The sequence below is a fragment of the Ammodytes marinus genome, assembly GCF_949987685.1.
Source record: "Ammodytes marinus genome assembly, chromosome: 19".
Taxonomy (NCBI): domain Eukaryota; kingdom Metazoa; phylum Chordata; class Actinopteri; order Uranoscopiformes; family Ammodytidae; genus Ammodytes; species Ammodytes marinus.
The window spans coordinates 15,086,582-15,109,547 of record NC_137223.1 but is presented as its reverse complement, the minus strand read 5'-3'; the positions used below and the strand labels follow the sequence as shown (position 1 = coordinate 15,109,547).

Genomic DNA, 22,966 nt, shown 5'->3' with positions numbered 1-22,966 from the left:
CAAGTTCTCAGGTACGTTTTGATAAATAACTGTCCAAAAACTTGAAATACACAGGTGGGAGGATGGATGGCCAAGCAGATATAGGTACGACCAAGTTTTTAGTGACTTAAACATAGTTCAGTATCAGTTCGGACAACAGTTTGGACAACAGGGGCAGAGGAGTGGGGGGTTGGCCAGTGAAGTTACACACATCGAAAACACTCCACATTTAACAACACAGTCCTCGTCTGGGATATGCGCAAATAAACCAACAAATATCCACCATTTCAAGTCAGCTGATAATGAGAATGAATCTAAATACACATTTATTTATTTTTTTTCATTTTTCCTTAGTATATTAAGTAAAGGTTAACACTGAATTACACACACACACCCACACACACATAAACTGAATTTTGTTTTTTTTCTGTATCTAGGGTTCACATTCACAGTTGTGCTACAACATTAGATAAGGAGGGCAGGGGTATTTCAGGAGGTTGGAGGGCAAAAATTGCAGATGTAATGGCTGGTTGGCTGAAGGGGCTGGGGCATGACTTAGGGGAAGGCAGTGGGGGAAGTGCAGATATCCACATCCACAGAGCTCCAGACACAATGACAAACCTACAGAGGAGGAAGAGAATAGGAAAGTTAATTAAAGACACTGTTCTCCACAAGTAATAGGTGAAGTCTAATTATATATGCTCTAATAAGGCACACAGGAAAAAAGAAGATTCAGGCACATGGAGACCAAAACCTAAGGAGTAACAGCCATACAATGTGCAATACCTTCATTCAAATCACAATTCTGATCATGACTCACGTCTATTTACGTGCTCGGTTTCAAAACTGTCCTTTACACCAATGACACTAAAGCAGTGGATCCCTCAACAGGACACTCCAGGAATGTACACTTGCATTAAGTTGGGGGACTTGCAAGAGATCAAGGGGGAAAATACAAGCCCAAGCCGAGACTTGACTCCCTCCAGAACACAGAAATTAAACATGCTGTTTCCACAGGTTAAGTATTACTCCTTATTAAAATAAGCTGATACCTACTTGAAGTTTACTAAATAAAGTAGTTTTTTCCTTCCCTGATTGTTTAAGTGGTGGTGTTTTTAAAGGCCTGCAGAGGTGAAAGCTGTGTTTCTCGGCGAGAAATATAGGTGTACTAGCGTCACACTCAGGGCGTATTAATCCTGTTAGCGAGCCAAGGCTGCAGGATTAAACATGGCTCACTAGTGGCTAATGTTGTCTGGTACCAGAAAAAGACATGGCATGCCAAGTACAAAGACGACATCTCGATTATAGTGAGCATGCAGCTTTCTATTGACTATTTCTATTTACCTTGGGGGGTTTACAGGTCAGTCAGTCTACATGAAATCCTTAATGTTGAGATCATCCAGAGCGTTCCTGGGCGGTGGAGGCTTTCTGGGGCTCTGGGCTGCTCCAGGAGACATCTGCAAAAACATCTAGCTTTAGCACTTCATCTCCTTTTGTTTCCAACATATGTTCACTTTATATATGGAATCATCATTAGTGCATGTGAAAGTGTGTGTGTGTGTGTGTGTGTGTGTGTGTGTGTGTGTGTGTGTGTGTGTGTGTGTGTGTGTGTGTGTGTGTGTGTGTGTGTGTTACTGGTGCTCCTAGGGTTGCTCCAGTTGCAGGGAAGCTTGGCCTCACCATTGGCATCATGGGAGCTCCTGGTGCCCCAGGCTTAGACAGAGACAAATGGAAGTAAAAAGAGACAGTAAGAGACAATGTCGACCATCTGATGAGTGTGAGGGACACCAAAAGGACTAATTGTCCATTATTGCCCAGTAATGTCCAGACTGGATCAAGGACATTACTCAACCTTACTGGACAGGTGGTCTTACCATGCCGAAGCTGGGGTGAATCCCCATAAAAGGAGGGACACCCATGGGTACGGTCTAAAGGTGTGGAGGGGAGGGAGAGGAGGAGTCGGGATGTTACATATAAGACAAGACAAATACTACAAAACAACGCACAAACACAAAAAGAATAAAAATGGTGCGAAAAAGAATCAAACAAAAAAAATTACAGTGAAGACAACAATCCAAGACAGTGAAAGCTGGCACACAACAAATGAAGTGATAAACGCCACACAACAAAGGCCCTAACTCAACTAAGTAAGTATACACATGCAAAAGGGATTCAGGGAGCGGAGGGGAAGCTTTTTGCAGGTAGCCTTCAGATGAGAGTGACATTTCTGTTGTTGCCAAAACGACAACGGAAGAATCCAAAAGCAGCCAATGTTTCAGTTATAGGGTGAGTTTAGCTACAGTATGAGGGGGAGAACCTTGGGGCCTGACCTGGACTAAAACAGGCTTAAAATAAATAAAGAACTTAAGAGAATAAGAAGCAGCTGTTGCTTGGGAATAGCAGCCTAATATGGCATTATCACTTGCCACTTCATGGTTCTCCAGTAGATATTCCAGAAATATAACAATGATTCTGGACCATTTTCTGAACGGCCTTCCAGTGCATTTATTCTATAATTTGAATACAATCCACCATTAATTTATCATTTGCTACAAGTGCTGTTTCCTATCTTCACTGTCACGTGTCTCTAGGTCTGTGATTGGAACTGGAACCTGGAGAGCATGAAGGCAATGCTGGTGACCTGCTGCTATGCCCTGTCTGTCACTGCCATGCGGCTCCACTCCATGCTAAAGGACACAGACAACATTTACCATGGGAGCACCCCAACAGGGGGGAGCTACCTGAGCGGCCGCTGTGGATCCCATTGTCAGATCTGAGGCAGAGAAAGAGAAAGAAAGGGGAGATACTGCAAAATCACTGTATTCATGTATTGAGGGGGTTAAAAATTATGGTGACCATTTTAAGCTTTTTTTATGAGAAAATCTATACTACTCTCATATATGTTACAAATAGGAGGCAATTATCTTAGCTTAGGCCTAGCCAGGCTATGAATAAAAATACAAAACATATGCATATATGTCCCCCCCAAAGGTCAGCATTAAGACATGTTCTAGCTTTTTACATCTGTACAATTATTGTAATGTTTAAATTCAGTAGGCTAGCTTATGGGGGAGTTAAGTACCGTACACATTTCAAGATGACAAAGCCAGGTTAGCAGTTTCCTGACTGCTTCGAATATCTATACTAGGAAAAGTTAATTGCCTTCTGTATATAGCCTTAAACCTTCAGGAAGTTTAGGAAATAGGCTTATTTAATCACATGCATACCTCACGCATATCTGTCTGACAAATCTGACAAAAATTGAAGTGTCAACATGACAATTTGATGTTTTGTTTTGATGTTATCTGCTTAAATTCTTGACTCAGAGCAGCAAGTCAGGGCACATAACCCCCGAAAAAACAGTGAATTGTTGCAGTTCCTCTTTAGTTTTAACAGATTTAATGAAAATAGGTCCAATATAAGACATGTTGAGGAAACATTTCTTTTTGGAACAGAACCCAGGCTGTTTCCCTGTTTGCAGTCTTTATGCTAAGCAAGGCTGGCAGGCTGCTGACTGAAGCTTCATATCTTAGGGACAGACGTGAGAGTGGTTTCATGCAATCCTTTCATACACAGAAATTGGAGTGGCATCGATCTTCTTGTCTAACTCTCAGAAAGAAAGCAAATATGAAACGATTCCTGAATGACATTACGTGAGTTAATCTAAAGGACTACTTACTACTTGCCATGTTAGCCATCGAGGTGTCAACATCACTCGCCTGAGGGGTTAGGGTGGGCATCATTACATCCCCTAATCCATCAAATACTACAGAGGGAGGATATGGAGGGAGAAACAGGAGGGGAGAAGGGGGGGAGGAGGCATCAGCAGCATCCTTCAATGCAAGCAATCGTCACACTCTACACATAAACACAGTGGCAGTCCTCCTTACTACTGAGGATTACCATGACGACCGATAGATGTCTCCATGACAACAGAGAGCAGAGCAGGAGCATTGGAATGTGAGCTACATGGCAGGTTAATATCCTAAAATAATCATTTAAGTAGGCTCAACGTGTAAAGAAAATAGTAACATGGGCCAGGTTACTACAAGAGACATCTGTCAGATCAGCAGTTACTAGGCTACTATTAGAATTTGTAATATGGGCATAGGAAATTAGCAATAGGCCCACTTTAAAAAATATTTATCTGGGATTGATATAAAACAGAATGTGTCTTAGCATCATAACAGCATGCACAGTGTGTCAAGAATACATTTTCAGTGCTTGTTTTGCCTTTACTGTATGTGTGTGTGATTGTTGCAGAAACTGATGATGCGGCCGAAAAGGGCTGCAGCTAGAATGAAGCTGGGTTAGGTGCTAAATGATCCCTACATTCTACCTCTACTTTACACACACACTCTTTATAACCATCAAGCATCTGGTGTTGGAGGCGACAATGCAGCTGAGCTTGCCTCGCACCACTGCAATGCAGCAGTGCACTGTGGGAAATTGGCGTGTTAAAGAGCAAGAAAAACTCACCCAATCAAATGGCAGGAAGCAAGCAATGAGCCAGGCCAAGAGCCAGATGGAGAGAGAGGGAGAGAGCGAAGAAAGTAAAAAAAAGAAATAAAAATGCACAGATTCCAGAGAGAGATAGAACAAATGCAATGAGGTTTTGAAGGAGCGGGTGACAATTAAACCATAATAGTGTATTGCATGAATGATAGAAAGAGAGGGAAAAGAAAGAGTTTAGCCTTAAAGCAGTAGTATATTGCAGACCATCAGTTATACAACATTAAGATTAATGGCACAGGACAGGAGGTGAATGAGGAGCCAGGTGAGATGGGCCCGTGTTGCCCTGGCAATGGTTAATATGGGTTACCAGTCGTGTCAGGAAAGTTTCAGAGGAATTCCCTGAAGACTTATAACCACAGTTGTACTATGCAAATGAGATGATCATCACCATGACCATATATGGACACAATTTAAATCCACAGGACACAACAGGGACTAGACTTTAATACCGAACCAATGACGCCAAAGCCAAACACTTACTTACAGATGATTCAGTATTCAGTGTGATAATGAGCAAGTACTACACAAAACAAAACAAAAATGTTGATTGGCTAACAACAACTATTTTATTAACCATTACCAAAGTTAATAGAAACAGTGACTGGTAAATTCAAAACCACCATTTTGCCAGGAAAACATTTTGGTAAGGAAGATTTCAATATGGTGGCTCTGACATTCACCATATTTTAAGGACAATGACAAGGCATCATGCAGTAACTAATGAACTAGCGATTGCTGCAGTCATGGACGAATTGAACGCGTAAACGTGGCCCAGAGACGAAAAAAGACAAAAATAGACACTGGTCCTCTCTACGACATTTTGCAATATTCAGTTCACACTGAAGATACAAAAAACACAGAATCACTAAAGAGAGCCTGAGATGTATGTTATATTTTCTTAAAGCAGAGTTATATGTGTTTAAAGTGAAGTGTAACAGTAGCCTCAGTGTGCTATGCAGCTACATATATGTGACTTTCCAACGTGAAAAAGAGGCCCCTTTGGCCCTATGTCCTGAGCCTGGTAAGCCTGTTGAATAATCCATCCATGGCTACAGCAGTCGGTTTCACTGATATGGAAATATTTCTATGAGATGCCCACAACATGTAATTTTCCCCTCAAACCAAATACACTGTGCATGCAGACTGACAGTTCTAATTTTAGGGGTCTTACCTGACATGAGCTCGGAAGCGGGTGTAGCAGGAGCAGCAGCCACAGTGGCGTCTCCTCCTGTGGACTCTGGCAGGCCAAAACACAATATACCAAAAACCATGCCATGCCAGATCAAAGTAGGTTGAGCCATTCCCCATTGCAGCATGAGGGCAAAGAAGGGGTAATAGTCAGCCTGCGGCTTCACACTGGTAATGCCAAACAAAGTGCATAAAGTTAGTCAGGAAGTCAGGAAAAATATGAATACACAATAACATTTATATACAACATTGCTTTTAAGACTTTCAAACACCCCCTAATACACACACATTCATACATCTTATCATAATGCCATACTCATTATACATTCACAGTGAAGCATCCACACTCATTTTTAAAACAGACACATGTTCATACAATCTAATGTCTGTTTTCATTTGTGGTCTATTTGTTCCGTCACTGGACACATACCAGCAGGCTTATTTGTGTCAATAATTCTGTATAGCAACTTTGAACAGGGACACTAAAGTCAGCAAAAATGGCTCCAGTTCTTAAGTCGAAGCTTGCATCAATGAATTATTTGACTATTTTTAATATGTCCTTGGTTCACCTCAGGTATATCCATTCAATAGTTCCATGAGCAACCCACAAAGAAAGAATTCCTATCCACGAGACTATGCGTCTTGAAAACACACAACTGACAGAACTAATATACTGTACATACTGTATACATGAAGGAAAAGCGCAATATTCAACAACATAACTACCCAGTAGTTAGGACCATTAAATACACCTAATAAGATAGTTAGTTGTTTAATTTGAAGTTTCCCAGATTCCTCTCCTCCTCTCTGATGATATGAACAAGGGAGGCATGAGGGTCAGTCATGTGAGTTACCCACCACCAAACAGGTTCATGATGGCTCCAGTGTCTATTTTGGGTGGGGGCGCGGAGGAGAGGATGGGGGCTGGGGAGCTGAACACATCCGCTGGGGAGGGCAAGGTAGAGAGGGTTCACATACAGTACACACACACACAAACAGAAACACACACGCATGGACGCACACACACACACACACATACACACACACACACACACACACACACACACATAAACTGTGATTCATTATACTGCACATTTATCAATTGCTATTGCAGTGCACACAGTACATGCTGGAAAGGGAAAGGAGGTAAGGGTGATTTAGTAAACGTTTCAGACGGCTTAATAGCTTCTAGCTGACCAGTAGGAGAGCAATCTCATTTCCGTTTTTCCCCTGATCAAAGCCAAGGACAAAGCTGAAAAACAGACACAGCAAGATTTAAGAGTAGGAGGGCACAAGAGAGTGGGTGCAACAGGGTACCTGCTGTGAACAAGTCAACACTGGGTGCAGGGTCTGCTATGGTGAAGCTTGTGTCTGGCATGGAACCAAATAGATCTACAAAGACATGCGCACCCAGAGACAGGAATATCAAAACAATCTATGGTGAGGACGCTCAAACACAGCAGCCAAGTTCAACTGAAACAAGTCACTATGTGCAACTTAGTGAGACAAAACCATTAAAGGAGGATAAAAGAGGGAGAGGGGGGTGGGGGGTGGACAAGCAGGGTCAGACATGGAAAATCAGGAGGATGCTAATCAATATGAATGGGAGCATAGGACATTAAGATGAATACCGGACCACACACATCTCTAACGTTTACCGCTGAAAAGGTCAGTCGCGGGGCTGGCGCCGCCGGGGGCTATGGGAGCTGAAATGGTTGCAGTGGTGGTGATGGTGCTGGATGCGGCGGAGGTGAATAGCGGTGAAGGGGAAGGGGAGGGGGAGTTAAAACAGGCATCCAGTGAGCTACCCGGGTTATCGGTCTCCACTGTCATCATGCCGAAAAGGTCTAGACCCGATGACACTGCATTGGCGCTCCCTTCCGAGGAAGCAAAGGGGTCTTTTGGGAAAGAAGCGGGGTGGGTGGGGTGAGGGAAGAAATGTAACAACATGGATGGAGATGAAGGGGAGGGGGGATGTTAGAAAATCAAAATGACTCACATACAAAACAGAATAGATAAGTACTGTATGTTTCAAGTGATGATGATGATGATGAAAATGCTATTATGAACATGGAAGAGCTGAGGAGAAGGAAATTAGACTGGAGTGATAGGAGAAGATGTGCAGAGCTCCGACACACTCCCGCTGCCAGACGAAATGCAGCTAAAAATAGGATCTGTGATGCAAACAAACGACAAACAAATGAAGAAAGACTATATAAACCTTTTCAGCTCATAACCCTGAGGAACAACCCACAACTAACCTACGACCAAAACCAGACACCTGCCTCCACCAACCTTCACCATAAGAGGTTCAAAACACAAATCTGATGCCAAAAGATAAGAGACAAGTAAGAGTATTGTCCTCGATCACCATGGCAACAACAATAGCACCTTCCAGACATCCTTCAGTGAAATGAATAACAGATCCATAGGCCCTGCAGAAAGTCTCAAGGAGAACATTATTAAAACATCTTTTAATTCACCGTCATGGCACTCAAACCAGTGGTGTAAAAAATACCTCTATTTAGGCTTAATTTCACTTGGGGGAATAGTTCTACATCAGTTGTGAAGGCTAAAGTAAAATGAGAAGATCAATATCTCTTATGCTCGTACAGTAAACTAAATGCGACAGCCTGTTCGTTTAGATTAGCACAGCTATTTACCTAACACGTCATATCTCATTAACTTTATTGTACAAAACAGAAATGTTTCTGTCTTTGTGCTAAGCTATATTTCCCAGAGGTTTGCTTTCGGTCGATGTTTTCTATAGCCTATAGTTTGGTTTAAATGCTGACACTTCTGTTTTTGTAGTGAAGTAGGAGTAGGCTACTGAAATGGAAAAACTCTAGGAAAGTACCAAAGTACCTGAAAAATTAAAATTCTGTAACCGCCCTCAGGTTTTGTCTCTATGCCTGGTCAAGATTTAACGTTGGTCACGTTTGCAGTTTAACACGATGAAAGCAGATGCACACAAATTCCACAGCATTTTTAAGTTGTCAAATTGGTCTTTGATATCAGTCAACGGTAAACATTTTAACGTTTTTCCGGAACTCATTTTAAAATGAGGGCCATACTCAGGGCTCTCCAAAATGCACTTGAAAACCCAAGGCTTAAGCCAACAGAATCCTCAGCAGTTGATTATCCATGTAGGATAAGTTGAAATAAAGACACAGCATGTACACACACACACACACACACACACACACACACACACACACACACACATATGTTCTAAGTCCCTTTCCACCAATGACTCAAGCTCACTCAAACAAACTGTCGCACACACAAACAGACTTTAAGAAACCCACCAGCTCCGGCGTTTGTGGCTGGGGCGGACGTGACGGCAGCCGCCCCTTCAGCTGCTGCTGCAGAGGCCTCAGTGGCAGGAGCAGATGATGAAAAGGTATCTGAGATTCACACAAACCCCAGCAGAGGACAGAGAGGCCGGAGGGATGAAGATATAAAAAAGAGAAAAAAACAAGTCAAGAAACATGACAAGGAAAGGAGAACACAAGAAAAACAAAGGTAAGCCAAATGCATTTAAGATAATCAGCATTTGTTGTTACACTATGTATTAAATTGAAGCTTACAGCAGTGTTAGCAGGCGTTAATGGCTGACAGGTGAGTGGACAATGGGGAATACAGACAGGAGGCACTACAGCAAGGATTTATCTATTGCACAGCGAGCAGAATAAGCCTGAAAGTGTTACAGCATACCGCCTGTAGCTGTAGCCACGTGACAGGTTTTGATAGAAATTGCTTTTCACTGAGATCAAAGAAAAGCATGTCTGCCTATCAAACAAGATGCATGTGGAGAATGAGTTTAGCAGTATGTTTGCGTGCAAGCTCCAGGTGAGTGTGTGGCTGTATATACAGTAACATAATGTCAGTGAGTACGTGGAAGAATATTGTGTGTGTGTGTGTGTGTGTGTGTGTGTGTGTGTGTGTGTGTGTGTGTGTGTGTGTGTGTGTGTGTGTGTGTGAAAGAGGCAATCTGTATATTATCATTCTGTTTTTGTATTGAGGCCCAAAGTGATCATAATTATAATAAACCAGATCAATATTGTAAATAAGAAACTGTTCTTAATGTTTTATCTGGAAAAATAAAGGTTAAATAAAATAATAAAAATAAAATATATATTATTATTAAATACATCAGTGTTAAACAAAGAAATGAACCTGGCAGCTGATACCTAAAAAAAATGATGGATGTGTGCATCAATGTATCATTGAGACTTGTGTAAAGTTCTGTTTTCTGTATGTGTTTAAGCATGCTGTCGACTCAGTGTGATCATATCATGTGATGGTTTTAGGGGTTGAGCTTCCCAGAGTGATTCTTCCGTAGAGAATTTTCTGGAAGCCCACTGACCTCCCAACAGATCCATATTGGCGGCACCAGGGGAGGTGGCGGCTGCTGTGCTAGTGGGAGGAGCTAGAGAGACTCCGGGTTCTGCCGCTGCAGGAGTGGGCGTTGCTGCTGCAGGGGAGGGGGCGGCCTCTGCTGTGAGGGTGGGTTCAGATAGCAAGGAGTCGCCCATTTCTGCGAGCACCAACCCACGGGGTGTTCACCAAAGAAAGGTATACCAAAATAAACCCCAAAAAGAGCAACCAAAATAACCAGAGTCACCGTTACCACAGTGAACAAAAGCAAGCCAAAAATAAATGTCAAATTCAAATTAAACCCAATTCAGAAGTTTTTGGAATTGACCAACCAAAAGAAAGTTCAAATTCAACGAAAATAAAATGAAATTATCCAACGCCATCGGGTGATAACCAACAAATAAATAAATAAATCAACCAAAATAGCCCCCGTTGTTAACCAAAAACAGACAATGGAGTATGTGGAGGGAAGGGAGAGAGAAGGCAAAGAGAAACAAAGACTCCTCAGTCTAAAGACAACAGCTTGAGGACACAAACAGGGAGGTAACCACAATTGTACATTACAGTCTATGTTTAATTTGAATACAAATGATTTGACATTACTTCCAGGCCACCTCGATTTCAGATTGGAGATTAAAGGAAGTCAATGAAATTGAGGTATCTTGGGAATAGAATCTAAAACAACACTAGTCAAGACTAGAGGCTATAGGTGAAGTGAAGAGTGACCACTCACCTGATCCAAGAAGATCTATGGCAGCAGGAAACAAGGGAACAGGAAAAGGACATGTTAGTTCAAGGCCAAGCCAACGCTGTTTAATAAAGTTTCTAGTGATTGTAGTGGTTTACCCTCCTAAAATGAAAAGTTGATTATTTTAGTGCAAAAAAAAATAATAGTAAACGCTAGCTTCATACAGTATACTGTAAATGCAAGAACATGGATTTGTATTGTTTCAAATGGACCAGCACCTGATTAGACAGGAAAGGGAAAGACTTACCGCCCCAAGACGTGGTGGCAGCTGATGGTCCTGAAGGACCTGAGGAGGACAGTGGATCCAGGTCCAACAAGGAACTGGAAATGAGGCAGAGATGGGAAGAGACAATTAATCAAGCATCTTTTACAGAAGAACATTGGTTGTTCATATTAAGTGGTTGCAGAAAGAAGTTAGTATTATTGCCAGCGATAGCCACTATGTGTTTGATGAAATATCGTGGCACTAAATCTCACAATATTAAAACACCTCGATATTGTAAACAGCTTGATAAAGGTTGAAGGCCCATTTACAGGCACCTACTCTTCAACTGGCTCAGGAGCAGCAGCAGCGGCAGCACTCTCCCCCGGAGGCGGCTGCAGTGTGGGAACAGCGTTAGAAGATTTGGCCGGAGTCGATGTCGGGGACACATTGTTTGTGGGAGACCCCTGGAAGAGAGACAGGGAAGCCCGTTTGTTTAGTGGTGCATCAGACCGGAAGAGCTAGGCAAAAATATGGACTGTTTTTGAACGTGAATCTCACCTTTGTTGGAGACCTGAAGGAGTGAAGGATTAGGAGGAACTGTTAGTGGTTTTGCTTGAAAATAGTCAGGTGTGCTGGAAACTCAAGAAATCAGACAATTATGTAACATAGATTGCATCATATGTGATCATATAAAGGGTTCATTTCCAAAGTATGAAAGCAAATAAAATTCTCATCCAATCACTTTGTCAACCAACATTTCAAATGTTGTGCTAATGATGTAGTTAACTTTGGAAAAGAAACACTTCATATATTGATTCACATCGCATGTCAGGGTGTGATAGCACATATATGAGGTGGATCACTCTGTTTATGAAAAGGTGTTTCTCTCAGCGTTCACACATGTAATCACATAGATACATACTGTACATTACGGCCTGTTAGCTTTGGTGCGTAGTATGCATTACCACCTACATATGGTAATTCAAACATAAATAATGTGTTTTTAGTCTACGTGGTAGGAATGGGGCGGGGGGGGGGCTTGGGGTGGGGGTTGATGACAGTAAAATAAGTCTGCAAGGTTTTCTAAGAGGTTAGTCTAGGGCAAACAAAACATACAGTAAATGCTCACCCTTCACTGGTGATTCCAAATGAATATAATGGGGGATAAAAGAGAGGAAGGGTTAAAGTAAATTACAGAAATAAAGCACGTGTCAAGGCCTGTTACCAACATTTCTCTTACGTACGCTTTTATTCTTTTATAAAAAACAAAGCGGGAGTTTCTCAGATCTGGTTATTATATATATCCTTATTCTTCTAATCTTGCATCACACTGCAATTAAGAAGCACCAAAACAATAAAATTAAAAATTAAAAGACCGATGATCTATTTATCACTTACCCCTTCTTTCCGCCCTTTACATCCTCCAGACCGTTCATGTGTGTTTCCAGACTCTCCAGGATACTGCTCGGGGCCTGTAAAAAATATATATAATAATAATTAAAACTGCTAATACATTTTTAGTCCTGTACACTTATCTCCAACATTCCAACGTCCAAGTTAATTTCAATTACCAAATGGACTTTGGAAAATGTCACTGCAATACCCTCATGCATGTTGGTATAAACACACACACACACACACGAGCGCGCCATCTGTGTTTCTGACGTGTTTATAGTTCAATTAGGATCAACATGCCAACACTCCATCCTGTAAACAGGCACTCAGCCAGGCCACTCTGTGTTTCTGTGGTTACCGGGTCCTCGTTAGTTTGAAAAGGACAGTCTTCGTCATCTGAGTCTGCTAGATCCACCACTACACCCGGGTGGAGACACTGGGTAGGGAGATTATGGGTGGTGAGTCATGGCTGTTTCTGTGTGTGTTTTTGTGTGGAAGGTGAGATGGGTGGTATTTATGTGCATTACGTTCTTTGTCGCAGTCCTTTGAGGGAGTAAAATAACAAAAGCTACAATATGTGTTAACTTACGTAGTTGATGTCCGGAATGTCGTTTTTGTCTACTCCAACTGTCTATTATTAAAAGAGAAAAAAGAGCACTGCATTAAATTCAGACAAAATAAGAAAATCAGCATTACTACACTACACAGTCCCCAGCTCTGATTTGTCCTCAAATCACATTCAAACAGAATTTCGAAATTGTTTTAAGGGCTGCTGGTAGTCCCCTTACCTCAGCCATCTTCATGAATTCCCCAATCTTTGTCACCCTGGTCAGGAACCTCTTGTAGATCTCCAAGGCCTCCTTACAGTCACTCTTCTTCATCTTGAAGTATTTCTCTGTGAAGACAAAAAGGTTGCAGGTTCAGTTTGTTCTGACATACGGTTTCAACTTCCAGGTTCCATTTAAAAACATGTCCTGGTGGACTACCGACCTAATAGGTTGATGACTCCGTCATTGTAGGATGCAAACAGTTTGACCAAGTCCTTGAAGAGAAGCAGAAATGCGCCATTGATGATCGGGTTGTTCAGCTCCTTGGGATGAACCTGAGAAATGAAAGAGAACACAAAAGCTTGGTATTGTGGTGCCGCACGGTATCGTAAAATAAAGGTCTATGGATCAAAGCCAGAATCTGACTCACATCAAACTCCAGGAGCGTGTCAATCTGAGTCTGCAGAACAGGCATGCCTTTCAACAGCTTCTCAGAGGTCATGGTCCTCATCACACCCTCAGCACTGGGAGAAAAAAAAGTATGAATCAAAACCTTTCTTAGTACCATTGGCCAAACTTGTAAATGAGCCAAATTGCTGAATGGCAGTAGCTTGAATGATGAACTGATGTGTGGTTTGAGGAACCCGGTGTTCGACATACCCCTTCTTGACTCTGGTGAAATCAAAAGCCATCTGGCGGTAGGCGAAGGCTTTTTCATTCAGGTACCGTCCATACCGTCTGATGAACGTAGACATGTCATAGCCTAAACACAAAGCAAACAGGGTTCACTACTTTTTCGCTTTATACTTTTGAGAAAGTATAAATCTATTGCACGTCTTTCTATCCTGGAAGAGGGATCTTCCTATGTTACTTTTCCTGAGGTTTCTTCCATTTTTCTCTTTGCCTTTGAAGTTTTGTTTTCTGCTGTTCTTTAGCCGTGTAGGTCCAAGGACAGTGTGGGAGTTGTATTTCCGTAAAGATTGTATAGCCCACTGAGGCAAATTTCTATTTGTGATATTGAGCTATTTAAATAAAACTCATTTGAGTTGGTTCATCATTTGTCAAAATGCTTAGACTTTATCCAGATCTAATGACATTATTGAAATTTAGCTGAAATCATTGGGAAGTGTAGATATGGCAATATTGACAACCTTTATTTCATCACTTCAATTATACACCCGTCTTGTTACCAATTATTTTGCTTTTATTCTACATGATCATGCAACATTTTGACCACAAATGCTTGTTTTTCGGTTAAAGCAACACTTTATTCTGCTGATTAAAGTAAATGATTCATGCAAATGCTTATAAACAATTTCATACTGTGTACTTCTGTGATAAACACAACAAAGGATAAGCCTATGTAACTTTCTTGTTGTGGGCATCATTTTACATAAGACAGTAAACATTTGAGACAGAAATGCCAGCATCAGTTTGCAAGTACAGTACATGTGCCTGTGTATGAGTGCACTTACAAATGACATGTGTGTGATCATGTCCGGCCCCTCCTATTTGCCAGATGGCTGTGTTTGTGTTTATCACTTCCCGTTTCCTATTTTAACATCCCCAGATACTGCAACGCTTCAACTATGTGCCAGTATTGCTAACATTCAAACACACGGATGTCGTTACCGTGAGAGCCGGTTTTGTCGATGAAATTGCTGAGGTTGAACAGGGATGTTCTGGAAGCCAAGTACTGAATGAACCTCTGAGAAAACGAGAACGAAAACACAAGGTTCAGTCATTACACCTATCAGGGGGCAGTTGGGGAAAAAGACATTGAGTCAAAGCGGACGACTAAGACAAAACAAACACTTGAACACCTGTATTTGGATAATGTCAGCTTTTACAAATTTGCTTCCACGAATTACCGCTCACACACTGAATCCACAGGACTCCTTTCCCTTCTTTGAGAATTGTGGTCAATGTCTTTATTAAAGGTGCTACGAGGACATTTTTAATATTTCTGTAATTGTAAAATTCTGTAATTTTTCCTCTTATGATCATAAATCACATGTAACAGCAAACGAGACCATCAGTGCAAAGAATGCTATTTTCATACAATTTTTCTTAATGCCGTTGTCATGGGTACGCTCACCCAGGAAAAAACATCTGGCGTAAAAACGCTTCCGCTTTTGTCCAGAGGGGGTGCAAGAATGAACACAAACTGAAAGTTACTCGGAGTACCTTTAAGCGGTGAAACTCCCCTCCGCCACACACACAACCCATCAAAACACTCAAAAGACCAATTTCGGCTCTCCACAGTGGTCTCCCAAGTAAATGATCAACTAATTTATTATACATTAGCACTGAGTGACAACTTAGCAAATCCATTTGTTCATCAGTATCATTTGTTCCAGAGAAACAAACATCTAGCAAGTTATTAAATCATTCCCATTCATCCTATATAACTGAATAAAACTGGATTCAGGCTGGAACTCCAATGCACCAGATGCGATTTGCCTGCCTTGGCACCCCTTGCTTACCTCGTTGCCATGGACACACATGTGATGACTAGTGACAAGGGCCTTGAAGACGACCACCCAGCTGGCGTTGGTGGCTCGCTCAAACAGTGTGTCAGCCATCTGAGGGATGTTGACGTTGGTGGTGTTAGTGGCTGACACCAGGTCTGCAACAAAGACACAAGGAGAATATGTCATCATTCACTGACTTCTCCGTCAAAAGGGATTTGTTAACATACATAGCACACAACTCCGTAGCGCTGCAGTGCTGATATGCGGTTTTGTAGAAAGTGGGGTGGGGTGGGGGGGATTCATACAAAACCAGTCAGAGTTAGTTAAGTCTCAGATAAATGCCATCTATCTTTTGAACTGCTCTGTTTAAACTTTGATTAAGAGAGCAGGGACAGTGCTGCTGCAGAGCTGCTCTAGACACCCATGAGAATATTAAGCCAGGAAGTACCTGATGTACGTACCAAATTATGTCGCACCCGCACACACACACACACACACACACACACACACACACACACACACACACACACACACACACACACACACACACACACACACACACACACACACACAGAGACTGACAGTGCAGAAATAGAGAATAAAGCCTTGTCAGCTCTACTCCCTGGGTGCCAGTTAAGACACTCAGACGGACAGAGAGTTTCCCACCAGTGAGTGTCCGGACCATTGCATCAGCAAAAGGTGGAATATAAAGTCTTCAGGAGCAAAGGGATGTGCAACTTTCATATTAACTTTATTCAAGACATAAACTTTTCAATGGATAACCTACTTTATTAGGGCAGAAACTAAGGATTATATTGGATTAATCCCCTGATTTCTTTTTGAATCAGCCGATTGGTCTACGAGATCAGAAATAGGTGGAACTCTTTACTAGAAGCCAAAGATTTAACATATACTATCATATACAAGGTAGAGAAGCAGCAAAACCTTACATTGGATTCAGGATTGAACTGGGAAACTGGTTTGTCCATTGTGGCAAACCAATTTCCCCCCTTAGGTAATAATACAATTGATCCTAGTTCTGCCTGAAAAACGGTGCAAAATATCAATTCAGATTAAATAAAATAATAATTGACTAATGGTTCTAGCTCTGTGTACAGTTCACAGTTTAGTGTACCTGGGGGACCGCTTTGTGACCGATTTGCTATGTGCAAGCTGCAATCTGCAAAATGAAATCCCTGCCTCTTGATCATTTTGTCGAATCCAAAATAATACTTACTGTATACATGCATCAACATCCCTTAATAACAGGAAAGAGGACAGGGATTCAGATCCACAGATGGCCACAGAAACATCCCACTTTAAAGTGAGAGGAAGATCATTGATCATGTACTGTAGGGCAAGTGACACTTTTCAATAAGATAGATGACTTTTTCCAAGTGAAATAGCTTCTTGCAGAATGTTTGCCAATCATGTAGTGCTTGAAGACCATAAAACAAACATTGTGGTAGAATTAAGCAATATTACATGAGAGGTGTGCTTTAACATCATTTGAGCCCTCCAGTGAAATATTGCAATTATACAACTATAACCAACAAAATAAAAATAGAAAAACAAAATGTTTGGTACATGTTATGTATGTTATGTTTTAGGGAATTATGGAATTGGGGATTTATAGTCCAAAATTATTGGGCTTTGAGCTGACCTTCCCTGAAGAGATCAACCAAATTTCATAACCTAAATCGGATAGATATTGTGAAATATATATTTCCGTCGCTTCTTTCTTCAGCTTTTGCAGTTGCTACAATGTTAATAGTACTATCATATGTGCTGTCCTTGCTGTCCTGCTGATTTGAGCACATTCTTAATGTCCTGTTGACCGATAAGATTGCTAGCCAAACTACTTGTTGTATAATAAGAACCGAATAACAATTTCCTTTAGGATTTTAAAATCGAAAACATTATTAAAGCATTTTTTGAGTCCATTCCGCTGACATTGACAGTCAAGCAACAAGGTCGGGACTGAGTGTATCCGTGCAGCATGCCAGAATGAGAATGCAGCAAATACTGGCTGGCACCTCTGATAATGGAAGGAAGAGGAAGGCCATACTATTGAACAGGCCTTGGCGTAGCCTTGAGTAGGTAGATACCAAGCTGAGGGATGGACCAAAAATACAACAAGGTGATGAGCAAGAGACTGGAGAAAGAGAGAGCTAGAGCAGCAGGAGGCCTGTTGAAAATGCACAAATGCAGACATGAGTGTGTAAATATGAAGGGACGTGAAAGCATCAAGGGATTTTCAAGGTCATAACAGAGTGGTGGGCTGGACAGAGGGGTTAGGGGGTTGTAAACAGATTATTACTAATCACTGGTGCTGAGTTAGGGGGGCTGTGTCACTGCCCATCCCCCGTGCAACACACACACACACACACACACGGTCTCAACACCACCAGCTTTATGTTAAATAGTGTATCTATTTCTATTAGGTCTTCTTCTTTAGATATTTAATTTAACTAATTAAGCTCCAACCCATCTGTAGATTGGCCAGATGGTAACAGCCACACTGTGACATCCCTGATGACGTCTGATGATTTGTATGTGTAATGACGGCATTCGTGACATCAATTCTATTCTATCTGTCTTTAAATGAATTAGGGTATTAAATCGACACAATGATTTTCACTCTCTTTAAAATATTTGCAAATAATTTTCATCCACTATCCTTCCGATGTTTTAGATTGTACCCTGTTCCTCATTTTAGCCTCGCCTCTCAGTGAAATGGCTATAGACAACTCTCCCCTGCAGCCTTTTTAAGTGACACAAACACACACACACACACACACACACACACACACACACACACACACACACACACACACACACACACACACACACACACACACACACAGATAGGGTCTACAATGGCTGAATAGTGATTACATAATATTATCATGTCACTGGCACAGCAACATGTCACTATGACGATAAGCACTGCACCATCTTTATATTATTAAATCTGTTTACTGGTTTTAATGTGTGTGTTGTAGTATCATTACCTGAAGCAAAGCCAAACTGACATACAAGCCTGTGTGTGTGTGTGTGTGTGTGTGTGTGTGTGTGTGTGTGTGTGTCTAGGACTAATGAGGATTGGCTGAGCTAAATAAAGTCCCTAACAGTAATCCACGGCTGCACAGTTCTAATAATGAACATACTGTGCGAGTGTATGTTTGTGTGTGACAGTGTGACAGTGTCTGTGTTTAACTTTGTCCTTTGTCTGCTCCAGTCCGTCTTCTGTAATATTTTCTTTTTAACTACAACTGTAGTTACACAACAAGATTCTTGAGGAGTGTTGCAGACAAAGACACACACTAACATGGTGTTGATGTGTAGATCCATAAAGATTCTTGTCAGGTTATTATGGCTTTTCACAGGATTTTGCACCAATTTACATCTTGTCCAAGATTATTCACTCATTCTCTTCTCCCTGCATGACAAACACACTTTTCAAAAACTGAGATTGACACCTACACAGGTGTAGAGTTTTACAACTGTTAATCTTGCATTTGTTGAACGTGGCTTATTGTTTACTGGGTGGCATACATATCACTCTCTGAAGTCAGACAACCTAAACAAATAAAATGCCTGAGAGAAAATAGATTGCATTTAATAAATGAGGGGTCATTTCTGGCAGAGCATTTAATTTCTGTGCAGGTGTTTATTAAGCGTGTTGTTTCAGAGGACTCTTGCATTAGTGGTGAAACATCTTGAAGCAGTAGTTTGACCTTTTGGTAAAGACACTAACAGATAAGTGCTTGCACCACGATTGACAGACGATAAGACCAATATTGCTTAGCTAGGCTTAGCTTAGCATAAACACTGGAAACATGGGAAATCAACTGGCCTGGTTCTGTCAGAAAGTAACAAAATTTGCACTTCTAAAACTCAGGACTTAACACAATGTGTCCAATTGTGCCGAAAACATTATTAGAAGATACTGGTCACTGCCAAGAAGAAGTCTGGCCATCAATAGTGCAAAATAACTGACATCTGACACCTTGGTTTGAATCACTGCACTGTGAAATCAACAGCAGGCATCAAAGCCAAAAGAAAATTAGATGTTTGCTCTCCATGTAGAGCAAAGTCTTGTATGCACATTTTATTTTGTCCTTGAATCATGGGTCATAATGCGCCCCTGGCACTCCTGCATTTACAACAAGGGTGTTAGTTTTTACATTTTGCCATGTGCAATCAGAAGACAGTAATGATCATTAGTCCTCATAGATATAGCTTACATAGAATTACCTGCACTGAAACAGTTTAGCAAATACACACCTTCTCATACAGCTTATTAGCCCTGTTAAATACACATGCATTCATTGCAATTGTCCCTGCACTGTAGAGATGGAAGACCTGTCATTTGGCCTCTTCCTCCTAACTATCTGCCTCTGTCCTGACGGTGCCATCCCCTGACACTCTCAATCTGTTTCCATGGTAACTGCACTGCACCATCACCATTCCCGAAAAGACCAACAACACATCCACATCCACCCCAAGGGTCATAGACTGTGTCACTGAAAAAAATATGACCTATGACTCATCAAATACTGTTAACATAATGAAATATGGCTTATTATTTGGGTAGTCTTTTGTTGTGTATATTGTTTCAGCCTAAACTATATCAACATATCTACATTTGAGAACACTGTAGGCCTATTCCATTTCTAGTAAAAGTCTCGTGGGTCTGGGTAACAATGTGTTTTCAGTTTATTGAGGTTAGGAATTTCTTCCAGCCAAGACACACGTGCGAGGGAAGCACAGTGGCCTACATACAATAAGCTTGTTGAATTGCCCTCGAAATTGATACAACAGAACCTCGTAGACCAAGAAGACAACATGTATGTGAGTATACACACTGAGTGTTACTAATCGGTCTTATACAAATAGTGTGTATAAGAAGGACATTTTCACGTGTCCGGAGCGTTTGTGGTATCAAGAGTTCAGTAGAAGCAGCCTCCCTTTATTCAGAAAGGAGGTCATGACTTGTACCGAGGGAAGCAAATGGTCTGTGGCGCATTGTAGCATTAGCACTGTCACCTTTGGCTGTGTAAATAATGCAAGGCAGTCATTGGCTGATTATTCAATTATTCAGCAGGGAGAGGATCACAAGATATAAGGTCCAAGCCCAAGACACAGGGACCAAACCTGTCCAGAGACCACACACAGACCGACACAGCCAGACAGACATAAAAAGGAAAGACAGATCGAGCCAATCCCCTACCCGCCATCTACTGTATATGCAGTGCCACGCCACTGCTTTGGTCTGACTCAGTATTTGTGGTGCATGACAGTGATTAATCATGATTTATCATAAGGTGGCCCCTGCTGTCATCTGTAGATGTGTTAATAAAGCTGTGAGGTTTGATAATGTTATTCAGCCGTGCCTGTATGGCCCTGTATTGGCCTAAACCCAAATAGGTATCTTATTCATGTTGTTCCCACAGCATCCTAGCTTTGAACTTACATTTTAATTTAGAGTGTGTGTCCACGAAAAAAAAATAAAAAATCGGCATCCATACTTCTGCAGCTGTGCTGCAAAAAAGCTTCAATGAGATATTAAGGAAAGTGGTTCTGCAGGAGCTCAGAGAAGGGAAATGAAATGGACCTGTTCAGTGACATGTCAGTCCACAATAAAATACGACCTCTCCTGCCTCATCATTTTCTCCCACACTCTCTCTTTCTCTTTTTCCTCTGGGTTTCCATCATCTTTACTGGACACAGAGGGTCACTACTGGGGTCATCGCTGTGGCTACATTTATTCATTAAGGCACCACACCCTTTCAAGCTAAGGGAATTAATAGATGACTGGTCATAATTCTATGATGGCTCTGACGGCTGTGCTTGCATACATGCGGTCTGGGTGGATGTGCTTGGTGTATGCAGCCTGTAACCCTAGGCCCTGGAAACGCCATTGCATGCAGTAGGAAAGAGGACTACACTTACACTCCAGGTGCTTTTTCTTGGGTGCCATCACTTCATGAGTGGTGGCTTTGCAGACAGCCCGGGCCATATCTGATCCCGTTAGCTGGTGTTGCGCAGCGGCAATGCGATCCGTGAGCGTTTGCCCCGACATTTTCTCTGCGTTGAGTCGACCCCCTCAGGAATCTATTTCACCACGGGACGACGAAAAGAAATATGTAGTATAACCCGATGCTTTCCCGGTGCCTAGTGAGCGTTTCCCGTGCTTTTCCTCTTCCCCGAACGATCAGGCCTGTGACCTTCTGTGTGGGCGGAAAAAAAGCACACACACACACACACACACACACACACACACACACACACACACACACACACACACACACACACACACACACACACACACACACACACACACACACACACACACAATGAGCCAAACACAACGAGATGAAGATTATTTTCGCATCAAATCGTGCGATCACGTTGATAATGTGCACGGTGACATGAGCAGACTTACGCAAGGTTGCGAATTCCCTTCAGTTCGTCCCGTTGATATGCGCCGACCGTGCCGTTCAGCACCTTGGACAGCTAATGCCGCTCCGTTATGTAACACACAGCTGGCAATAAAAGCTATTTTGTCACCCCGAAGCAAAAAGCCTATTTCACAAAAACGGGCCAATGAAAATGCAGTGCAAGCGACGGTCCTCTGATTTTCCAGAGAATATTCCTAGGAAAATGACGGAACGTAAATCAACGCACCATAAATCGGATAGCCTAAATATCCCGTTTGGAGGGGTGCATCAGGTTTGGCTGCCTTTCCCCACGTCACGTCACGTCAGAGCATTAAACACTCTTTCAAAATAAGAGTAACAAAAACTCAAAATCTCTCTCAGCTGTTAAATTGTGTTTTTTCTTTCCTCTCTGATCAGATATGTTTCGGCTCTGATAGGCTATAGACGCTTCGGTCCTCCCCTCGGGTCGATTGAAAATGCGCACCGCTGCCGGTGGTGTCGCCAATAGCCTACTGCGCAGCGCAAGATGCTCAGGAAGAAGAAAAGACAGAAGGGAATTTCCTTCTTCTCCGTCCCCCTGTCGTTTCTTTATTTATTTAACCTTCCTATAGGCCTACGTCCATCCAGTCTCTCCTCCCCCCCAGCCGGTGCTTGGACAGGGTTGGATGACACTCGTCGCATCCCATGTTTCTTAAAGGGGAGTCGACACAGGGTCACTGTACAGAAACCCATATCACTATGCGACAAAGGGTTAATATAGTAGCTTGATTGTGGCTTATAGCCTATAGTATAGCTTAGGCTACGTGCTGCTGCGTGTAAAACTATGCATCACTTAGTTTGCTTGCACTGCATGCAGAGTAGCAGATGAT

The 22,966-nt window shown here is 42.0% G+C and overlaps 1 protein-coding gene across 1 annotated transcript; it reads right to left on the bottom strand.

The window, feature by feature from the left end:
• Nucleotides 1-1,349: 1,349 nt before the first annotated feature.
• LOC307266212 (clathrin coat assembly protein AP180-like) lies at nucleotides 1,350-21,739 on the bottom strand (the record flags this gene model as incomplete). The annotated part of the gene is made up of 21 exons (XM_080048187.1): nucleotides 1,350-1,436; nucleotides 1,615-1,692; nucleotides 1,854-1,907; nucleotides 2,691-2,752; nucleotides 3,659-3,745; nucleotides 5,666-5,731; nucleotides 8,991-9,089; nucleotides 10,052-10,222; nucleotides 10,796-10,810; nucleotides 11,058-11,131; nucleotides 11,355-11,479; nucleotides 11,574-11,586; nucleotides 12,414-12,487; nucleotides 13,000-13,041; nucleotides 13,199-13,305; nucleotides 13,401-13,512; nucleotides 13,608-13,701; nucleotides 13,838-13,940; nucleotides 14,810-14,885; nucleotides 15,664-15,806; nucleotides 21,610-21,739. The coding sequence occupies 21 exons, from the start codon at nucleotides 21,737-21,739 to the stop codon at nucleotides 1,350-1,352; spliced, it is 1,812 nt and encodes a 603-aa protein (XP_079904313.1).
• Between the last annotated feature and the right edge of the window lie 1,227 nt (nucleotides 21,740-22,966).